At 36.4% G+C, this 23,687-nt stretch overlaps 1 protein-coding gene across 2 annotated transcripts; it reads left to right on the forward strand.

Moving 5' to 3' along the window:
• Positions 1-559: 559 nt before the first annotated feature.
• zc3h12aa (zinc finger CCCH-type containing 12Aa) lies at positions 560-19,535 on the forward strand. 2 transcript variants are annotated; one of them, XM_028471530.1, is made up of 6 exons: positions 560-688; positions 3,649-3,984; positions 5,720-5,859; positions 11,161-11,395; positions 11,480-11,586; positions 16,476-19,535. In XM_028471530.1, the coding sequence occupies exons 1-6, from the start codon at positions 651-653 to the stop codon at positions 17,366-17,368; spliced, it is 1,749 nt and encodes a 582-aa protein (XP_028327331.1). In that variant the 5' UTR covers positions 560-650; the 3' UTR covers positions 17,369-19,535. The 2 variants fall into 2 exon arrangements, with proteins under 2 accessions (XP_028327331.1, XP_028327332.1); XM_028471531.1 differs by having other exon boundaries at positions 560-680.
• The last annotated feature ends 4,152 nt before the right edge of the window (positions 19,536-23,687 follow it).

Here is a 23,687-nt window from a genome sequence, read left to right on the forward strand (position 1 = left end):
CTTATAACACAAACTTAACATTATATTCAATGTTTGTTTTTTTTTGTTTTTTTTTAACTCGTTCAATGAAACAAACAAACAAAAAAACAGGTAAATTGTAGTTTCCCAGTATTAGCAGACTATTGTATTGCTCAATTTCCTGTGTTACCGTTTGTATTGCGTGTACCATTAAAAAATTATAAAATAATTATGTGTTTGACTTGAACAAAGAAAATAAATGTTGTGAAATGTTTTGTTTGCTGCTGAGGTCCGAAAATCTCATTATCTTTATATTGTTTTTCCTTCATTTGTGTCACTTTCAGTAAATCCACTAAAGAGGAAACGACAACATGAACAAAGGAACAGGAACAAGGAAGCAGAACAACAACAAAAAGTGGTGAGCAGCGCGTGAGCGTCAGAGAAACACCAGAATCAGCGAAGAAGAAAAGAGAGAGAGAGAGAGAGAGAGAGAGAGAGAGAGAGAGAGAGAGAGAGAGAGAGAGAGAGAGAGAGAGAGAGAGAGAGAGAGAGAGAGAGAGAGAGAGTAGGGGGAGCTCGTGAGCGGGGCGGGGCGGGGCGGGGCGTTCAGGTGTACACAACCCCACGAGACGGAAACAGACTCCCCAATCAGAAACAGATGGTGCGAGTGACCCGTGTCCTGCACGCGGGACATGAGAGACTTGGGCTCGAGCGGTGGACAGGTGAGCAGGTGAGAAAGAAACGAACCTTTTACCTGTACACTTTTTTTTTTATTTATTTATTTTTTTAAGGAAAGCACTTCCTCTTCTTTTCTCACCTGCGCTGCACTTCATACATTTTACGACTTTGTTTTCACACTGTTGGCTTTTACAGGAAAATAAGGAATAAAAACCATGAATTAAAGTCGATCTACGTGTCGATTTAACACCTCATATCGATCCAAAAGGTGACATGGCATAAAAAACTAAAAAAAAATAAAAAATAATCTGCAGTATGTTTTCAGTATATTTCTGCTCTGACGCATGTTGCTTTAAATCAACAAATCTAAAGTCCATGATGAGGACATACAGAATATTGTGAAATAGCCTCAGTTACAGCTTTAAAAACTGATATTTTATTTAATTAATTCCACAATAGAAAAAACAAAACAAAGCAAGGAAAGGCAATTCATTGGAATGTAATGGTGCACAAGGAAGTGTGACATTTGTCTAAGAGCTGTAGGCCTGTGATCATACACTATGTATGCAGCTTTAAATCTTTGTTGTGTTTTTACCTATGAACAAGTGTTTGTTTAGCGAAATATTACAAAAGCCAAGTTTTCCACTCGCTCTGATGCATTTACAGGAACTGCCATCAGGATTTAGAAGACGTACTGTAACCTAATGTGTGAGGAAATCCCACAAATACAACCTTTTTCATGTCATGACCCTATTTTAATATCCCAAATATCTCTAAAAATCTGTTTTTTCATCATGTTTGTAATACTGTTCAAGTATTAGTGCACAATATGTGCTCGTTCAGGTATTTTCATACTGTATTTTATTTTAACTAGATTTATATTTGAGAAAGTGAAAGAAGATAAATACACGTTTGAGATTGTGTGGTGTTTTATTTTGAAAAACCATAATAATTGTTTATTCTCTTTGAGCTTTCTTCCTCTTCCTGCACTATACAGTATATCTATTTATGTGATGTAATGTATTGTTTTTTTTATTTGTGAAAAATAGGTGAATAAATAAAAACCCACATGGGGTCACAACCCCATATATATATATATATATATATATATAAAAATGAGTATTTTATTTTTATTATTACTAGACGTTTCCGATTACCTCATTTTAATATTATTTTCAGGTGACCCCCACATGGGGTCTCGACCCCAAAGTTGAAAAACCCTACCTCCAAGCACACTGCTGCAATTAATAAAATAAATGTAATAATAAATATAATTTTAATAAATTATTTCTTTTTAAATTGTATTATTACTAGACATTTCCGACGACCTCATTTTAAGTTTATTTTCAGGTGACCCCCACATGGGGTCACGACCCCAAAGTTGAAAAACCTTGCCTCTAAGCACACTGCTGCAATTAATTAAATAAATGTTAAAAAATAATGATAATAATTAATTTAAAAATATAATTTTAATACATGATTTTTTTAAAAATTGTATTATTACTAGAAATTTCAGGTGACCCCAATTTTTTTTCCAGGTGACACCACATGGAGTCACAATCCCAAGGTTGAAAACCCCTGCATTAAGGAATTCATATTTGTAACGTTTTAAAAATCAAATATTTAAAACCTCTTTAAACCGATTCAGCTTCAGTTATTATATTTTGTTTCTAATAAACTGTAAACATATCGAATATTTTCCATTTTTTAAACTATTTTATTTTCTTAAATGTTGTCCCAACCGGATTGCCATCAAACATAGGAACATGTAAAAGGTCACATTGTTCCTTAGAATGAAATAAATCATTTGATGAGTACTTCCTGAAACAATTTAAGGAAATAAATGACATCATAAATGGGAAAAGGAAAAACAAATTGATAAAGAAAGTTGACCAGGGCTGTTAAACTCCTTTTAGTTTGATCATTTAGGCGAGAAAACAAGCTATTTTAACATTAATGTGCACTACGTTAAACATTTTATGTATAAATAATATCTAAAGCAATATTAGTCGGCAATAAGTGACAGATTTCAGTCTTTGCATGGTATTCACTTTAATTTTCTTTGATTTTGTGCCCAATTTTTATTTAATTTGGCAAAAATCTTTGTAGTGATTTGAGGAAAATTTGCTGGATTTTGGAAAATTGAAGGTTTTTCACCAACTATTGAAACTATTTAAAATGACTGCCATAGTGGGATTAAAAGCATGGGAAAACTGAGTGTTGGTAAAAATTGTGGAATTTCATTGAATTAGTATATTTGGATGAACTGAAATATCTACAATAGAAATAGTTGGTAATTTGCACAATGATTTGTTTTGTCATTTTTTACTACTAATAATAATACATTTTACCATAAAAAATAAAACATTTTCAATCAAAGAAAAGTGTTAAAATGCAATTTTTTTGAGTCTCTAATATTTATTTTTTTTTGCATCTAAACACTTTTTTCTTTGATTGAAGCGATTATTATTATTGTTTTTTTTTTTTTTTTTTTTTAATTTAATAATAAAGACACAAATCTACTATCCATAATATGGCCCAAATACAAAAATATGGCTTCAATTTAAAGGGAAAAAAAATCAATCAATTAAAAATGTTAAATCAAGAAAAAACACTTCAATCAAAGAACCGTGTTCAAAGGCAATTTGTTTTGCAATCAAACACTTTTTTCTTTGAAATGATTATTTTTTTATTTATTTCCTATTAAAAACACAAATCTACATTTTTACTACTACTACTACAATACATTTTTTTATTACTAATGTACTTTACATAAAATAACTTCAAAGTGCTACTTGTTAAAAATAAGATAAAATAGAATAATTTTCTCTTTTGGGCCAAATTGGATGTTCTAAAGGGTCAAATTCAGCCCCTGTGCCTTCAGTTTGACACAAGTGATGCAAAATACTGTAAATTAAATGATTTAAGCTTTTCTTTTTCTTGAATTAGATGTTGATATTTATCATTTATCTGACACTCAGCATGTATTAAGCTGTAACTCTGATCATTCAGGATGGATCAGGTACCCCTAAACCCGAGCTCAGCATCAGAGATTGAGGATCTCAACGTGGACTTCTTCAGGAAGCTGGGTTACTCCTCAGTAGAAGTCAAAGCTGCTTTCAGGAAACTGGGCCAGAGCACGGACACTAACGCTGTACTGGGAGAACTGGTGCGGACCAGGAACTGCACCAGCACTGTTTCTGTCTGTGACGGTGACGACAGGAACCTGAACCAAAGGGAACTCCCCCTCCTCCTCCACCCTCTTTCTCCCAGGGTCTCTTCACAACATCGGGATGCCGAAACGGGTCTGAGGCCGATTGTTATCGATGGCAGTAACGTTGCCATGAGGTGAATATCAGTTATGATTTTATCTTTACTGTCACATGATGAAACATGCTCATCTCTCTCCCCTATGATGTCACCTGACTTGAGCTTTGACCGTCGTGTCTGAGCTTGTTTTTACTTGCTATGCACAATTGCCAAACACAGCTCATAATCTCTGATGTTAAGCACAGTCCACCCGCATCCACTCTAAACGAAAGCACCCAGACGTGAGGCGTTTAGTTACACCAGTGCTTCTCAAAGTGTGGGGTGCGCCCCCCTCCTGGTGGGGAATGGAGATATGACAGGTGGGGCATGACAAACAGGAGGGCTTTTTTAATTTCATGCCAATCTTCTTAAAATCCTTTTTTCATTGACAATAAAGATCATTCACACTAAACAAAGAAAGTAATAATGAGAAGCCCAAAGAAATTACAATTTTTGCATTTCATAAAGAAAAAGCAAGTGAGGATGCAGGTGCTAGCCTGCGTCGCACTGCATTAGCTACCACTAGCATTAGCGTTGGTATAAATTAGCTTTAGCTGTCATTTACATTAGCTATCATTAGCGTTATCATAAAGAAGCATTAGCTAGTATTAGCATTGACATTAGCCTTGATTAGCATTAACTTAGCATTAGCCTAGTATTAGCATTAGCCTAACATTAACATTAACCTAGCATTAGCTAGTATTAACACTAACTATCATTAGTGTAACCATAAATTAGCATTAGCTAGCATTACCGTTAATATTAGCTAGTTTTAACATTAGCAATGCAATAGCCCAATGTTAGCATTAGTCTAGCATTAAAATTAACCTAGCATTAGCCTAGAAATAGCATTAACCTAGCATTAGCCTAGCAATAGCATTAATGTAGCATTAGCTAAGAAAGTAATAATGAGAAGCCTAAAGAAACTAGAATATTTGCATTTCCTGAAGAAAACACAAGTGAGGATGCAGCTTCTAGCTCTCGTCGCACTACATTAGCGAGATTTAGCATTAGCTAGTGTTAGCATTAATATTAGCTAGCATTAGTTTGCATAAATTAGCTTTAGCTAGCATTACCGTTAGTATAATCTAACATTAACATTAGCAATAATTGGCATTAGCCTAAGGTTAGCATTAGTTTAATGTTAGCATTAGCCTAGCGTTAACATTAATCTAGCGTTAGCATTAGCATTAACACCTGTTTTTCCAATATGGTGAGACCGGAAAATGCTCTTTTCAAAATAAGATCCCATATATGAGAATGCTGCTGTTTTTCTGGCATCCAAATATATGAATTATCTCTCTATTTTTCCTGCTCAAATGTAACGCGGAACTGAAGTGTAAAATAATAATTTACGTCAGCACACACTTCACACGGAGCGGAACAATAAACAAACGTTCAATAGCTGACTTAAAAAATGTATTCCCTTTTTTGTTTTTTAAGCATTTTGGCACAGATTGTAAACAATGTTTTGTTATTTCCTGTATTTTGACTGCTGCACTTTTACATTTGTTTTTTTATGCAGGTTATTAGTTTAAGTTAGTTTTTGATTTATATATGAAATATGTTATTTACATTATGAAACTCAATGTTTTTTCCCGTTAGTTCATTTCATACGTGCACTGAATTTCCTTTTTTTTCTTGAACTTTTTGGCACAGATTGCAATGTTTCAGGTGATTAGTTATATTAGTTTTTGAGGGGGGCAATGGTTTATACTAATTCATGTGTTTTTATTAAAGCTCTCCTCCCCTGCTTGTTTTTTGTTTTTCACAGCCATGGGAACAAGGAAGTGTTCTCGTGCAGTGGAATACAACTGGCTGTCAACTTCTTTCTGGACAGAGGTCACGACAACATTACTGTGTTTGTTCCTACATGGAGGAAAGAGCAGCCCAGGGCAGATGCTCCTGTAACGGGTAAGAACGGCCCGCTACGTATCAGTCCCTTACCGTAATGAAAAAGTAAAATAATTTATCATCATCAGAGTGACATTTCTGTCCGTTTTAAACATTCTTACCTGTCACTCTCCTGTCATTATTGTTTGTCGACATGATGAAGAACAAAGTTGATTCTTTAATTAGATTTTTAGATTTGATTAATTTATTTTAGAACATGTAAGAACAAAACAAAAAAACACCAAGTGAAGACTTCAATAAAACATTTACACGTTCAATATAAAGGAGTAGGCGTAAGTCTAACTTTTTTAATCCTGGGGTCACTTTTAAAAAAAAACTTACACCCTATGAGCTTTGGTACCAAAACGGTATTCTTCATAAAAATGTTGTATATAATTTTTTCCCCCTCACTCTAGACCTAACTATAGATATAATGTTTTTATTATATTTTTTTGAAAAATAAGATGCCAAATGAAGTATTTGATATGAAGTTATTACAGCCTTGACTAGGTCAATAATTGATTGGAACATTAGTTTTTCCTTTTTTTTGTCTTTGTGGTTTTTTATGTTTTGTCAGTTTTTAGTCAAGGCGTGTTTTTGGAGTCATTTTGATTTTTTTTTTGTTTGAGTATTTCTGTTTTGTTTTTTGGTGTTCTTGGTGTAATTTTGTGTATTTTTCCTCTTATTTTTTGTATTTTTGTTGTTTATTTGTGCATTTTTGGGGTCACTTTCTGTATTTTTGTTGTTGTTTTCAGTATTTTCCTGTCATTTTGTGTAATTAACAGTTTGTCTTTGGAGCTATTCTGTCAAGTGTTGTTGTTTTGTGTGTTTTTGCAATAATTTTCTTTCTTTAAGTGGTTGTTCTGTCTGTCTTTGTCATTTTATTTTTTCTGACTCATTTTGTGCATTTTTGGAATAGTTTTTGCGTACTATGTTGGGCTTTATATTCTTTTAATTACAGTATTTTAGGCTTTGCTTTTGGGGGGGACTGCAAATAAATTTGACTGAGGGCTACAGTTGCCCATGTCTGCTTTAAAATCTTGATTTTTTTTTATTGTAACATCTTACCATTTATACTTTCATTGTTTTTTTGTATTTTCCGATGCTGAATCTCATCTAAAACCTACCCTGAGGCAGCTGCAGACAGATAATGTTACAGTTTTTTTGTAGATCAACTCATGCATACACCATAATAGTCAGTCACCCTTTTCAAACAGGCCTGGGTGGAGCAATCCAAACGTTCTCTTTAAATTTGTGAACAAGGAAGTAAAAAGATCTACCCACGCACACCTTTCAGGGAATGCCCCACCAGGAAGTAGTTTTTTCTTCTGTTTTTTTCTAAGCCTGCATTGGTTTACCTGGAAAGGGTTTTTAACAGCGAACAAACATCTGAACTGAAAGGTTAAGTAGAATCAGTCACCCTGTAAGGGAAAATCTTTCAGTCAAACAAGTGCCTTTAAGTGTACATGTTTTACACCCATGCAGAGACTCTGTGTTGCGTCTAAGCCAGGAAGTTTTTCAGTTTGTAGTTTAGTGTTTTTGTCTTAATTGCATGCAGAGATTCTCTGCAGGAAACCTAATGTGTTTACTGCATTCAAATTCACTTCAGTTAAAAAAAAAAGTGTCTTTTCGTACGGTTGCCGTACGGACAACCCCCGGTGCTATTGGTACGTTTATCAAAGTACACGTACGTAGCATCTAAGGGTCAGGGCAGGGGTCTGCAACCTGTGGCTCTGGCTTTAAAAAAAAATATTGAAATAGTTTGTTTTTTTTCACAGAGGTTATTAATGATGTGCAGGTTAAATATGCATGTTTTATTTGTGGCAAGAAATTAGCTATTAGCATGTGTTGATCACATGATCATGTGTTATCAAATTCAAGTTACTCCAGGATAACTTTACTCTTAAAGGAGCCATTTGCCTAATCTCACCTGGATTAAAGGTTGCAGACCCTTGGGTTAGGTTTAGGGTTATGTTTAACCCTATATCGCAACAAATTTTAGGGTTAGGTTTACGGTTAGTTTTAGTCTTAGTCACGTGACCTAAACTGGCCAATGAGGGGCGCTGTGTACGGATAGAATGTTGGTATATTGATACGGCAACTGTATAGATGGCCACTGCCTAAAAAAAAAATTAACTTCAGTAAAAAAAAAGTGTTTGAATGCAGGAAAAAATTGAGTTTTTGAGCATTTGAATACTTTTTATTGAAAAGTTTACTAATCAACAACAGCAATTCATTAAAAAATAAAGTAAGTGTGAATGCAAAGAAAATATATTTGAGACCCAGAGAAATGCATTTTTTTTTTTTTGTATTTGTACCATATTATGGATAGCACATGCCGGCAGATTTTGACGGCCGGCATGTGCGGCACACCCAGCAAAGCTGTCAGATCCACCGGGCCAGCCACGCCCACACCAAAATCTGCTTGTCGTGGCAACCCCAACAGACCCGAAAGAACCAAAAAACGTTAACAAAAATAACACTTTAAAAAATATATATTTTCAATCAAATGAATTCACTTCAAAGTGTTTGAATGCAATATATATATATATTTGAGACCCAAAAAACTGCATTTTGAGATGAATCCTTTTTTAAATTGAATTATATAAGAACAAACCAAAGTACTACACATAATTTGGCCCAAATCCAAAAGAAAAAAAAACTTTTTAATCAAAGAAACGTGTTCAAATGCAATTATCGGTGTGTCAATAATATTATCCATCACTACTATATATCACTATATACAATCCTGTAATATTCGAATATTAAGGTGCTGGTTGATATTGTAACTGATCCAGTTTGCATTGAAGGTTTTAAATAATCAATTGGGGTGTTGATTTCACCATATAATCATAGTAAAACCATTGCTTAAGGCAAAGACAAGTGCAGCTAAACATGTCCTGTTTCAACATTTTGTTGTAATTTTCCACTCTGAGCTATTGCAGCCACTCATTTTTTCCTTGGAATAGTTTTTTATTTATTTTTATTTATTTATTCAGTTTATTTCCGACATGGTTACATTCACTTTTTTTTTTTTTTTTTTGTACATGCCGAAAAAGGAGACGAGAGAAGCAGTTTGCTTATCTGGGTCCCGTCCCCTGTTTTACCATCGCAAATTTACATGGGTTTACATGTCTCTCTGGTCAAACATTCTTGAGTTGTTCTGAACAGTCCTTTTTTGTGTATTCTCATCTGTAGTCAGTGTTGTCTTGTTTTTATTCCTCCTCCTCTCTATCGTTGTTCGTGATGGCCTTGTTCCCTGCCAGACGTTGTTAGCATTCCTCCAGTTCAAGAATAGTTCCTCTTTCGAAGGTGTTTTGACATCCATAATGTCACCACTCGGGAATGTCTCTTTTGGACACACAAGTTTGCAGCTTGTTTTGTCTCTACATCAAGGTTAATCCAGCTGTTGTTAGTTCTATTGGCAGTGTTGTATTTTCCACTGTTAGATTTAACTTGTATAAACACATTATTATATCTTAGTTCATAAGCAAGGAAGTAATTTCATTGTATTATATCGTAGTTCATAAGCAAGGTAGTAATTTCATTGTACAGGAAAACGTGTTTCTAACTGCACATATGACAATAAACACTTTGAATTTAAATTTAATGTAATCCTTAATCACCCCACCACCTAGCAATTGAAATGAATAAATGACAGACCTTTTTTACTCTTGGTTTCCACATTTAATTCAGTCTCCGTAAAATAATCACAGTCTGAGTTTTGTTTCCAGTGTTTATATAGATCTGGGTCCATATCCATGATTATCATCAGTAATGTTGTTGTTTAGGTGGATCCTTCGTATTTTCCCAAGTCTTCCATCGTTTTGATGAGGATTGGTTTTCCGTTCTCTTCTCCCAGTGGTGTGATATAAATCCTGCAGTTTCTTGTCCACGTCCTCACAATTTTTCCTCCTTTTTTTATTTGGCGTGCCTTCCATGCAATGCTTGCATTTTGTTTCGTCAGGTTTTCATTGATGTACACCTTCGTTCCCTTCAGTTTATTTCCTTGCTTCAGTAGTTCTCCTTTGAATTTCATATTCGTGAAGGTTATTTTTACAGCTCTGTTATCATTTTTCTTTGGCAGGAGATGGCAGGAGTTGATGATGTCAGGGTTCAGGACAATGTCCTTCGACTCCAGGGAGTCAATGACCTGTTGTTCAATCGATTTTGTTTCTTCGTCACTCGCGTAACTCCTGGGTTTTATCTTTAGGCCTGTGATGATGACATCTTTCTCTCTTTCCTTTTGTTCCAGCTGTTCAACCCTGGCGTTCAACAATTTTATCTCTTCAGCATTTCTTTCATTCTTTTCTTTCAGTACCTTTGCTTCGCTTTGTAGGTTTTCCAATGAGTTTTCCAGCATCTTTTCCAACGACTTTATCTCGGCAGATAGGTTTCGTAGACCCTCGCGTATCATCTCCTTGACCTCTTCCAAACCCGAATTGGGTTCTGAAGGGCCTCCCTGCGGTTTTTTCACCATTTTCCTTCAGTCGTGGGCCCAATTTTTCAGGCTGTTCAGCTGTAGCCAAGGTCGTGTTATCGGAGCAAATGAAAACACGTCTGCTCTCTCCAAAGACCACTGTCAATGCCGTATATGGCATTATTGAAATCTTTGTGTAAACAGTTAAAAACTCACTTTGTGAATTACTTGAGATGTCTTTTGTAACATTGTGATGTGGTTGAATAACATGTTGAAGAGATTATCACGGCTCAACCACACTTTATGTCTGTATTAGTTATTGGAGTCAGGTTACACAAGAGCACAATAACTGATAAACGGATGACGGAAAGGTGAGTGGAAAGCATAAATTAGCCCTGCACATGAAGTTTGGGGCTCTTCCTCTTTGATTTTGCTCAAGACTCTGTTTTAGGTATTTTTCTTAGAAGGGTGTGGTTGAGCCCGAGATCTCTATTGAACTGCTTCCTGCACAACAGGTAAAATAAAAGGTCAAGTAAGAATTTGAACTGTGACCCTTCCTATTCAACGAACACGCTGGAATAAGAATAGATTATATTCCAACAGCATCTGAAATCAAACATTCCTTAAAAGCTGCACTTTGGCATTGTCTCAAACTACTGAAAATGCAAAAATCTGCCTTTTCATTGCCGTTAAAAATTGAAGAAGAAAAAAAGGCAACCAAATTATATTAAAACTCTCCAGTTTGGATTAAGACCTCACTGTTCAAAGTGACATTACTTTTGAATACCTGTAGTTTATAACTTGATTTTTTTTTTCAACGAATTTAAAAACATTTACATGACGTTCATACCTAGCAGTTAAGTGTAACGTTCCCCCAATTGGTCTTTGCTTCGTTCTTTCAGATCAGCACATTTTGACGGAGCTTGAAAAGCAGAAAATCGTTGTGTTCACTCCTTCCCGTCGCGTTGGAGGGAAAAGAGTCGTTTGCTATGACGACCGCTTCATTGTGAAGTTGGCGCATGAGTCGGACGGCGTCATCGTTTCCAACGACACCTACAGAGATCTACAGGGAGAACGACCCGAGTGGAAGAAATGCATCGAGGAGAGGCTCCTCATGTACTCATTTGTAAATGACAGGTAGGTTTACGGTTCCTGTCAATGATACTTAATGGATAACCATTACGTTTTATACGTAACGATGGGGTTTTCCCTTTGGTTCAGGTTTATGCCCCCCGACGACCCCCTGGGACGCCATGGACCCAATCTTAACAACTTCCTGAGGAAGAAGCCTCTGCCTGTGGAGCATAAGAGACAACTCTGTCCATATGGTAAGACAGGGTCACTCCAAAAGGAAAAGGATTCAATGTTGTTCCTGGTTCAGGATGCAAGGTTTTACATTTGGACTTACCCCACACTTCAACATAATGGCCCTCATTGATCAACCATTTGTGCTTTCGACCAAAATTCACACAAGCTTCGATATTAATCAATTGTGACGTGACCGTATGCTGCGATCTGTTTTCACGTTTGGTCTGACCGCGTGTATGCAAATCTGAGCGGATTTGTGCTACAGCACAGCCTAATGTGGGAATGAAAACAAAGTATTAAACTATCCTCAGCTGTTATTTCAGCAATAGCAGACACGCTTTCAGTACAGATGAAAATAGATAATAATAATAATTAAAACTAAATAAAAGCCCACGTTTTTACTGATACCACTTTTTTTGGCTTTCCTTCAACAGAGTACTTGATAAACGCACTGATAAACCCAGCTGCTCCCGGGCTGGATCACATAGTGTCACCTTGCATGCAACACGCACAAGGATTAGAGGAGCACTGCTTCGACTGGGATCACCAGAAGGATATTTTATAAAAGAGGTTAACAAACTCTGAGTTTATCCATAAACTCTGGGTCAACATACCCAGCGATGGGGAAACTCTGGGTATCTGATTCCATTATAGCTGGTATGAAGTGGGTCAATCAACCCTGAGTATGTAAACCTTGGGTTACTGACGTGCACGATAAAAAGCCATCATCAATGGATCAGAGATTACTCAAGCTGCCATGACAACCAAACGGAATAGAGTGATTTATTCACCCTAATGGGTGAAATAAGCCGGTGTTTGAGGAATATGAGTCTGTTCTAAAGGTGCGTTCAGTCTTCATTGACTATAGTGGCTTAAATCACCCATAATTAGTTACACTTTTTGGTCACTTTATTGCTTGAGTGACATGACGAGCGGTGAATAATATGAATAAAATGTGTCTGATGAGATGTGTCAGCAGCGTAGGATGGATACATAGAGAGCCCTCCTGTTACACTGGCTATAAAGACAGTGACTGCCGCTTGATATCACATCATTTATATTGATTTTTAATGTAATATTGTCACCAGAGTCATCTCGACGTCCTAAAAAATGTCATAAAAAAAAACACTGACTCGGAACGCAAACCCATGACCCATCACTTCCAAGAGCAGCGTCACAATTTACTGCAACATCATAACGTCAAAGATGTGTGATTTACAGATGTAACTGTATAACAATATAAAACAACAATCGGGCCTTAAAAGTGGATTCAGATGACTCCTCCTTTATATTATCCACAGGTTTGTATTCAGTGAACTTTACTACAGATGTCAGTAGATGTTTTAATGCAGATCAACCTCAACTTAGGGAAGGCAAGGCAAATTTATTTGTATAGCGCATTTCATACTCAAGGCAACTCAATGTGCTTTACATGATAAAACATTCAATTGTTTAAAATCAATAAGAACATTTAAAATCATCAGTAAAATCAATTAAAATCATCAGTAAAATCATCATTACATCAACAACATGACAAAAAATCTCTCTCTCAATCATATGCAGTAGAGAAAAAAAGTGCCTTTAACTTTGATTTAAAAATGTTCACATGTGATGCTGACTTCAGCTCTGCTGGCAGTTTGTTCCACTTCTTTGCAGCATAACAACTAAAAGCAGCATCACCATGTTTACTGTGAGCTCTGGGCTCCACTATCTGACCTGTGTCCATAGATCTGAGAGACCTGCTGGGTTCATACCTGACTATCATGTCACTGATGTATTCTGGACCAAACCCATTCACAGATTTATACAATAGCAGCAGAACTTTAAAGTCTATTCTGAGGCTGACTGGGAGCCAGTGTAAAGACTTTAAAACTGGAGTAATGTGCTCTGACCTCTTTGTTCTGGTTAAGACCGGAGCTGCAACGTGCTGAACCAGCTGTAGATGTTTGATGATCTTTTGGGGGATTCCTGTCAGAAGACCATTACAATAGTCCAGTCTGCTGGAGATAAAAGCATGGACCAGTTTCTCCTGATCTTTCTGAGCCATTAAACCTTTCACTCTGGAGATGTTCTTTAGGTGGTAGAAGGCTGTTTTTGTGATAGATTTGATCTGACTGCTGAATGTAAGATCTGAGTCAATCAGAACACCAAGGTTTTTGACTTGGTCTTTAGCTTTTAAAGATCGAGACTCAAGATAATTGCTGACAGCTGTCCTCTTTTCCTTGTTACCAAAGACAATCACCTTCGTCTTGTCATGGTTTAGTTGAAGGAAGTTTTCACTCATCCAGCAGTTTACTTTTTCTAAACAGTCACACAACACCTCAATGGGACCATAGTCATCTGGGTTCAGTGATAGATATAGATATATTACATCCACAATGTTATAAAGAAAACTACCCTTTGCACACAAAAAAAAAAGTAAAGCAACACAACATTAGTAATGATGTGAGCACATCTGTAGTGTGTGATGTTAATAATGTGTTTCAGAGAAGAGTGTTAAGGTTTATTAAAGTGTTCAGAAACGGTGTTCAAGTGGGCGGAGCCAGGTTTCTTTGATAAAACCTGCCAGCGACCAGGTTTAGTTCACGGACAATGTTGCCATGGTGACATACTCAGAGAACATACCTCGCGTTTAGGAATGAGATACTCAGTTTCCCTCATTTGAGCCCGAACATACTCAGAGTTTGAACATAACCTGCTTTATGAAACACCCCTCTGGGGAACACTGTTGTATATGTACAGAGGAAGAACCTGTTTAGCACAACATTGCATGATTGATGAATGTAGCGATGTCTGATTACCAGGGCGCGAGGATCCAAAGCTGAACCAGTGTCAGCTCAGCCTCCACTGAGACTTTTAAAAGGATTTGTTCATTTATTTTAAGGCAGTGGCTATCACTAGGTAATACGTATCAATATACCGGCATTCTATCCGTACGCAATGCCCCTCATTGGCCAGTTTAGGTAAAGTGATAAGTGCACCACGTAACCTAAACTGGCCAATGAGACGCTACACACTTGTACTTCTGTTTATATTAATACGTCAACTACATTACAAACTAACTAACCCTAAATGAAAAAAAGAAAGGGGGAATAAACATACCAGTCAAGTATCCCGTCATGGCCTAGAAACTCCCGTATTTTACCCCTCTTTCCCACCATTGTCCCGTATTAGTGTTTTCCCGTAAGTATCCTGTATTTTAATGTAATAATAATTAAAATATAAATAAATTAAAAAATTCCTCTGCCTCTCTAAACTGAATGCCGTCACTAATCTTGCGAGAAATGCCACTTGAAATGGCCTGAGTGGCAGTTCTTGCGAGACCAGTGCTGACAGCAGGAACAAACCCGGAAACAACTCAGATGCAAGATGGATGGATGTAATAAGCTGTTCCGATGAAAAAAACAAAGAACAGAACACATAAATATCTTGTAAAATGTTACAGAGAGTTTACCTTCCTAAAGAGCAGCAGGATGGGACACAGTTACACATTCTGTTAGATTTATAACTGAGATTTCAGCGTCTACGACGGGGGAAGGAACGACGTAAGATGTAAAAAATCAGCCAATCACAAGCGCCACAAATATACACTGCTTTCAAAACGTGTTAAAGGTGGTAAAGTCTGCAAGAAATGTGTCTAAGTCATTAGTGAATACCAGAGAACCACATGAGTGAGAATGAAAATATGTAATGAAAATAAAATGTAAATGTCTAACTTAAAGACAAGCAACGTGAAATTAACAGTAAATAAGCAATTTGTTGACTTGTATATAAGCTAAGTATAATAAATAAACACGTGCTTCATATATCCATTTATGTTTTAATTTAGGCTGTATTATATTATAGAAAACTACAATATTGCATATATCACTATATATCGTATTTTGTATGAAAATACTTGTTTTAGGAGTTGCTGCTTTTACTTCTCAGAACAGCATGTAAAGCTCAGTTGGATGGATGAATGAGGGCATCTAACCCAGACCTTCCCCGTAACAAGTCACACTACAGAACTCACTCACACGTGCTGTCCCTTACAGGAAGAAAGCACTAAAATCACTACATGCTGTAAAATCACTTTACTGCTGTAATTATTTTACTTTAGGCTACTTAAGGGTTCACGTTAATGATTACTATATGATTATGGTCCAAAGCAACATCAAATCTAGTGACTTTTTAATCAAGGGACATGAAACTCATGTTGCTGTTGAGATTTCCTCTGTTATTTTTGTTAGTGCTAAATTTGTAGTTCTTTTCGCGCATTTTTTTTAAATTCAGTGATAAATTATTTTTATTAAATTAATTTATTTATTATTCAAGCATTCTCTTTTCAATGAATGATAAAGTTTTTAAATCATCTCCTGAACAAAATTAATTTGTATCGTCTGTAAATAACACAAAGTACAGCATTTTTGAGACCTCGCAATTATTATTAATATATAATATAAACAGTTTAGGTCTTAGAACCGAACCCTGGGGTACTCCACATTCAATGTTCATACATTTTGAATTATAACCGCCAAAGTGAACAAATTGTTTGTAGGTATTAAAGTAACTACTCAACCAATTAAAAACAATTCCTTACTCATACGAATACCATTTAGTCAAAATAGAATGATCTATCTTATCAATGCTTTCTTTAAATCCATGAATACATAAATCTGCTGCTATTATTTTTGTAACTGCTAAATTTGTTGAGTATTTATTTTCACACAAAAACCATATTGACTGTCATTTAATAGTTTAGTTTAAATGAAATTGTCTATTTTTTCCACATATACATTTTCTAATAATTATGAAAATTTGGTAATCAGTGATACTGATCTATAATTAATCACCATAATAATGAAGTTGGCCGTAGTTTATCTGATGACTAATGACTATTTCTTTCCTTGTTTGTCTCGTGTTCCAGACAAAAAGTGCACTTATGGCATCAAATGTAAGTTCTATCATCCTGAGCGAGCCAACCAGTCCTATCTGTCACTGGCAGATGAACTGAGAGAAAAAGCCCAGATTTCTTCTGTAAAAGAAGAACGAAATGTCCTGTCGAGGCACAGACAGCCTCAGCCTGGCCTTCCTTTGCATTCCAGAGACTCTGACGTAGATCATCAGGGTTCTTCTTCCTCACATCTTGGTGAAAACAATCATCTGTACTGGGACGACCCGAGAAATGGTGTGAATCCCACTAATGGTTCTACAATGGGAGGTCAGCGTCACAGAGACTGGCTGGCAATGCCGAACCACTACTATGCCGACTCATCCCATGAGTACTTGGATTCAGGCCTTGGTTCTTTTGACAGCCAGTACTCTGACGCTTCCTATTCCAACAGGCAGAAGGGGGTTCGTCGTTCACCCAAATCCACACACACCTCAGTGCCTTCTGAAGCCCACCAGCTGCATCCTGCTAACACCAACTATGACGCCTACCCTCCTCCTCATCCTATGTTCTCCCAACACCACAGCCTCCCCAGCCATCCTCACTACAGCGCACCCGTCCATCACCAGCAAACCTACTGGTCAGATCCTTTTCAGGGGCTGCCACAATCCACATCATCAAGTAGCCTTCCGTATTCTCACAATTCCAGCAGCTCATATCAGGACTATCAGTATAACTCCTGGGGCCAGCAGCATCATGAGTCTACTAGTGCATTCAACGCAAAAAGATCAGAGCTACGCAAGAAGCTGCAAAGCATCTTTAACCCCGAGCATGTGGATACAGTCATGGCGAAGTTCCCACATCTGGTGGAGCCAGAGAAAATAGCTGCAGAGATACTGAAGATGAAAGCTCTGAGTGACTTATTCTGAGCAGTAGATGTATTTTAAACATTAGTTTAGTCTGTTGACCTCATCTCGAAGCTTCGATTATATGCACAGAAGAGAGCGAGTGAAAGTGAAACACTCCAACTTCATTAAGCTTGCTAGCTTAGCTTAGCCTAGCAACTAGTTTGTACATCCATTAAGCCATTTTCTGATCCGCTTGCTCCTTTTTCCAGGACTGCGGGGGTCTGCTGGTGCCTATTGTCAGCTCTCATTGGGCGTCAGGCGGGGGTAACACCTATGGAAGTCTAAAGCTACATTTACGCTGCAGGCACATATGACCCAAATTTGATCTTTTTGCCAATATGTGACCTGTATCCGATCTGTTCAGTTTTTTATTTTTATTTTTTCAAATCGGACTCAGGCCACTTTCATATGTAGTCCTATATCCGATACGTATCCATTTTTTCCGTCCGCTGAAGTGCTTTCTATCCGACTCCATCGCATCCTAACACTTTGTTGTAAAGATGTAGCAGTATCACAGCTAACGGCTGCAGTGATAAACCTGGATCTCTTCTGTTTCACTTTCCTTATAGTTATGAAGTGCTGACTTCTGTTGGAAAGAAACTTTTCTCAGCGTGACACACAGTTCTACACTGGACGCCTCTATATTTACTTCTGTACATATCAAACTGATTGAAGACGCATTTAATATGTAATATGAACAATCACACAAAAAAATCTGAATTGTGCATTAAGACCTGCAGTGTGAACGTAGCCTGTACACACACAGCCGGGAAAGTGAAACTGCGATAATCACTTGATACTGGTTTGGATCATTCCGAGTCATTTCAACAAATTTTCAGAACATCTCACGCACTTCGGTCTCAAAAAACCAATTGTTCCTCATTAATCCAATAGACACACTGTACATTCTTGTGTGTGTGGGGGGGGGGTGTTGATTTTTGCACGTCCTCATTTTTCTTCCATTTTCAGCTTCCAATATCTCAGGACCTACATCACACAGGATTCTGAAATATGCTATAATAATATAGCTCCACCTCTTGTAGCAGAATATATAAATAAAACATCTGCTATACATCCTATCTGGTGGACATGCCAGCTCCTCAAATTTGGGTCTGTAACATGTTTGGGCCTTCAGTAAACAACTTAGCATACGCCTCAGCTCCCTGTAATTTGATCAGCTTAGAGCTATGAACATAGACTGTTCACATCACTAATGATTTGTCACATATATGTATTGGTTCTTGGGAGAAAGTATCTTGAAATCTGAAAAAAAAATTGACTTTTTTTTTTTACTATTTTCATTGGCCCGTAACTGCATGCGGAAATGTAAGAAAAAATTGGATCTCTGATTTAATTTATAGTATAAAGGTTACTCTTTTGTGGTATATGAAACACTTTTTCTTAATGCGACTTCTACATCACTACACTACTACTGCAGTCCTATGTGCGTTCAAGCTTGTGGAGACGTAGGTTTGGACGGAGCATATGGTAGGAAGAAGAGTTTCACTTCCTCTAAAACCAAAGTAAATGTTGTGCATAAAGTCGTCATGATATTTAAGAACCTTTTTGGTTGTTGACTCTCACTTTTACAAGTTTTCCCTGACATCCATGTTTTGGATTAGAAAAAAAGTCCCTCTAGAATCATGATAGTTCAGTTTCTAGAGTATTGACTGTTGATGCATATTGCATGAAATGTGACTTATCAAAGTTCTCATACTAAACGAATGCGGAAGTTTGATGACTTCCGTTTTCAGTGTAGTTCTCCAGAACAGTTTGCATCCGCCACTTAATTAACTGTGGTGGAAGTTGGGTTGACTTTTATTCTGATTTTATTTTTGAAAGGCGGTAAATCAACAGCACTAGGTAAACTACTACATTTTGAAGTGTCGTCTTTATTATTTTTTTTTTTTTTCTATAAATCAGCATTAGTTTTTAATATTGTAAATACTAAAATGTGATTACAAAGAAAACATGGAAAGTTGTTCTCAAGCTTGTACACACGACTATAATATCGTACATGGTCGTGTCGTCAAACTATATTTCCACAGCACATTTCATGCACAATATAATGTGTAATATGTTATGGTTAAAATTATTCAGACAACTTTTTTCAGGAAATTTGCATAGCAACCTGTCCCACATGTTTGGGTTAGCTTAGCATGTAGCAACTAGTCCCATGTGTTTGGGTTAGCTTAGCATATAGTGACAAGTCCCACATGTTTGGGTTAGCTTAGCATGTAGCGACCAGTCCCACATGTTTGGGTTAGCTTAGCATGTAGCGACCAGCTCCATGTGTTTGGGTTAGCTTAGCACATAGCAACCAGGCCCACATGTTTGGGTTAATTTAGCATTAAGCAACCGGTCCCACATGTTTGGGTTAGCTTAGCATGTAGCCACCAGTCCCACATATTTGGGATAGCATGTAGCAACTTTCCCCACATGTTTGGGTTAGCTTAGCATGTAGTCACCAGTCCCACATATTTGAGATAGCATGTAGCAACTTTTCCCACATGTTTTGGTTAGTTTAGCATGTAGCCACCAGTCCCACATATTTGAGATAGCATGTAGCAACTTTTCCCACATGTTTGGGTTAGTTTAGCACATAGCAACCAGTCGCACGTGTTTGGGTTAACCTTGCACGTAGTGACCACTCCACGTGTTTGAGTTTCCTTAGCAATAGCAACATTTTACTTTGATCTCCTGACCTGTTTCTGTTGTCAACTGTCAGTCTTCCTCAGAGGTGTCTGCTGATTGCTTTAATGTGGGAGTAAAAATGTTCCCCCATCTTCTGCTGATATTGGCGCTCTGCTTCTTGATCTCGATGACTTCTTTGATCCAGCACACATCAAAGCAGTCAGCAGACGCCTCTGAGGAAGAATTACAGTTGGCAGTCGAAACATGTAAGTAAATTTCCTAAAAAAAGAAGTTTTCTAAAAAAATGAAACCTTAACATGTTATTGCAAAAAGACAAAATAAATTTGCTGAAATTACAACATAATTTACATTTACATCCTTTTATTGCAGTGTTACTGTGTACGTAACTGGATGAAAGAAAGTTACTGTACTAACAGAAATGTATCATTTGTAACTGTATCTATCGCTGTAATGAAACACGGATAATAAAACATCTTTTATTGTGTTTGAGGATTGTTTTCGATGGTCCTGTTCAGTTTAATGAGTCATAGTCTATATCAGGTTTATTTCCTTATTGGCACTAAACTGAATTTCACAATCGTATCTCCAGATCTGAACAATTTTTTTTATTTTGTTTTTTACAGTGACTAACGGTGAAGGCTCAGTGTGTTTTTTTGCCTTTGTTGAGTTGGTGGAGGAAGTGAAGGTGAAATAAGATGAATTGGAATTATTGTTAATGATCAGAGTGATGACACATTTAGATAATTGTGCTCTGTGGAACTGAAGTAGACTGCCGTAGAAATCCTCTGGGCGATATATCGAGATTCAAGATATGAGTTTTCTATTTTGGCAATATGGAAAATGACAATAACGCCTAAATTGATTTACTGAATATATGTTTTTATAGCTTATTTTGTATCAAAATACTCTTTGTAGGAGTCGTTGCTTTTGCTACTTCTCAGAACAGCATGTAACGTAATGTGGCAAATGTAATTTAAAAAGTAGGAACAATTAGTTTAAACTGACAAAGGGTATGAAAAATTGTGAAGGTGGGTAAATTGTCAGAAATTAGCATGATATGGTGAAATATGAGAAAAGTGACAATAATGGGTCAACTTATGTGATTTTAGGTTCTTTTTGTCAATGCAATTTGGTTGATTGTATTGAGAAATCATAAGTGTCAGAAATGCATGAAAAGGAGCAAAAATATGGCAAGAATAAGTAATGAAAATACGTTAAAATGTGGTATTTTTGTCATTTTTTTAAATTAGTTTCTGTTGTCTCAAGACACCAAATGTGGTCCTGGCCCCAAGGTTGAGAACCCTTGCCCTAAACAAGCCATACTACAAAACTCAATCACACGTGCTGTCCCTTACAGGAGAAAAAATATTGAGACTTTAGAACATGGAAATGCCACACACAAAATTAATAATTCTACCCCGGTGGTAAAACTAAAAGTCCAAAATGATTGTTTACTTCACAAAGTGAGCATTAACTGTTAATAAATTCAACATTATGTATATACAAATACAACCACATGTGCCAACTGTAACATCCTGACATCCATCACCTCAATTATTTTTTTAATTTAATCTGACAACCGTGAGTCCCAAACTAGGAATTATTTCCCCCTCATTCCTGACTTTTTCACTTACCTTTAAATAAACACACTCAACAAGTTTGTACTCTCGCTGAAGGGATTATCATGCTGACGATGCGCTTTTATGAAACCGGTGGTTTATTTAAAAATAAGTTCTGATGAACTACGGCCAGGCCTGCGGAAAGTCTGCGCACCAAATAGAACGTACCACGTTCCCGAGAATTCAGTCAAAGGACTCGGTTCCACCGAGTAAAAAAGGTCTCCGAGACGCTGTAGACATCTGCTCATAGAATATCATGTCAAATTACAACCCGATTCAACTAGCATTAACGGAGGAGTAGTAATTTTAAAAATGGGGCCCCCCTGGCACATACTGTGTTATGGGCCCCATTCATATATTGGTGTGTGTCAATGATTAGGTACCACCAACTGTCGCAATAATTGACACACAAATAAATGAAAAAACAACTTTGATGGAAATAACAGACAAAAGGCCTCTAGGGGCCCTAATTGAATTGTGTGAGGCATAATCGTAATATACGTTGAATTATCTTTTAAACAATATATCACACGACTATGTTCCCATAAATTTTGAAATTACCAGAAATGAGGGGTGGGGCCCCGGGCCCCATTTAAAAAATAAAAATAAAATAAAAAAAATGCGTACGGGGTAATGGGCCCCATTTATATATTGGTATATGTGCCAATGATTTGGTACCACCAACTGTCATAATATTTGACTTGCAAATAAATGAGAAATTGACTTCAGGGTTTTTTTTTCCTTTCGGGGCCCCCCTGGACCCCAAATCAAAAATCGGTCCCCGAGCGTTCAAATCAGTGGGTTTTATTATGATAGCAAAATAAGATTGTAAGTTTACGGAGGTGGATTAATCATCAGGACCAATTTTGATGGATAAATCAAGAATGAAGTTGAAATTTCGAAAATAAACTTAAAATACAATATTGTGATAAAAGTGGGTTTGCTAATAAAGTCAAATCTACAGAAGGTGACTAGGGCCAATTCACCATATACAACAGACTCCATCCAAACTGGCCCTAATGTGTTTCCGTAACTCCTCAATAGCCACAGACGGACTGAATGCTCCACCTCTTCATAACTTCACTGGTTTTTCCTTCTGAACAGTTTTTGGCAAATATCTGTTCAAAGTCCTTAAAGAGATAAATAACACTGTTTATGAGCTAAAAGAGAGAGAATTTCTTTGTTAAACCCAACTTTGAAGTATAGTTTAACTCAACATAGGCAACTGGCCGCATGGGGGCCACATGGTCCTTGGTCTAATTTAATGCGACCCCCAAAGTAAACAAACAGTAATAGACAAAATTACTCAGAAAATATATAAAATTACAGAAAATGACAAAAGTACACAAAAAGACAAGATAAATCACATAAATCACACAATTGCTAAATCACAGTACTAACAAACAAGCAAAATGACAATAGAAATATATGAAAAATTAACCCAAAAAATGCAAAATGACAACACAAATACACAATATGACTCCAAAAAACATATTTTACAGGAAAAATACACAAAAGGACAATAGAAATGCACAAAATGCCTCACAATGAGCAAGACAACAAACACACAGAGAATGACAGAAAAACACAAAATTACTAGAAGAACTCGTTTTTTCCTGTATTAATGCTTTTTTTCCTCTTTGGTTCTTGATTGTCAATGTTGTATTGTGTGTTTTGATCAGTCTTTGTATATTGTTTGTTATTGTGATTGTTTTTGATCATTTAAAAATGTTTTTGTTTATATACTTTTTTTAGACATGAATAATTTAAAACATAACCTTTAAAAGTTACGAACAGCCATGTGAATTCTGTTAATGTGTTTTAATCTGAGTTCATTTTTTAAATTTCGACTTTTCTCGTCTTCTCAACTTTAAGATCGACATTTTGACTTTATTCCTATTTGCCCCAAATTATTTTTGACTTTAATCTTGACAGATTTCAACTTTATTCTTGAAATTTCAACATGAATCCTTTTTTTTTTTCTTTAATCTTTACATATTTCAACTTTATTCTCGAAATTTAAATTTTTGTCTTGACATTTTGACTTTATTCTTGACATATTTCAG

The sequence above is a fragment of the Gouania willdenowi genome, chromosome 16 (assembly GCF_900634775.1).
Source record: "Gouania willdenowi chromosome 16, fGouWil2.1, whole genome shotgun sequence".
NCBI lineage: Eukaryota > Metazoa > Chordata > Actinopteri > Blenniiformes > Gobiesocidae > Gouania > Gouania willdenowi.

Coding starts and splice junctions, on each gene's coding strand:
- zc3h12aa (XM_028471530.1), top strand. CDS start 651: ATGAGAGACTTGGGCTCGAGCGGTGGACAGGTGAGCAG. Junction 689..3,648: donor AGCGGTGGACAGGTGAGCAG/GTGAGAAAGAAA, acceptor CTGATCATTCAG/GATGGATCAGGTACCCCTAA. Junction 11,396..11,479: donor TACTCATTTGTAAATGACAG/GTAGGTTTACGG, acceptor CCTTTGGTTCAG/GTTTATGCCCCCCGACGACC.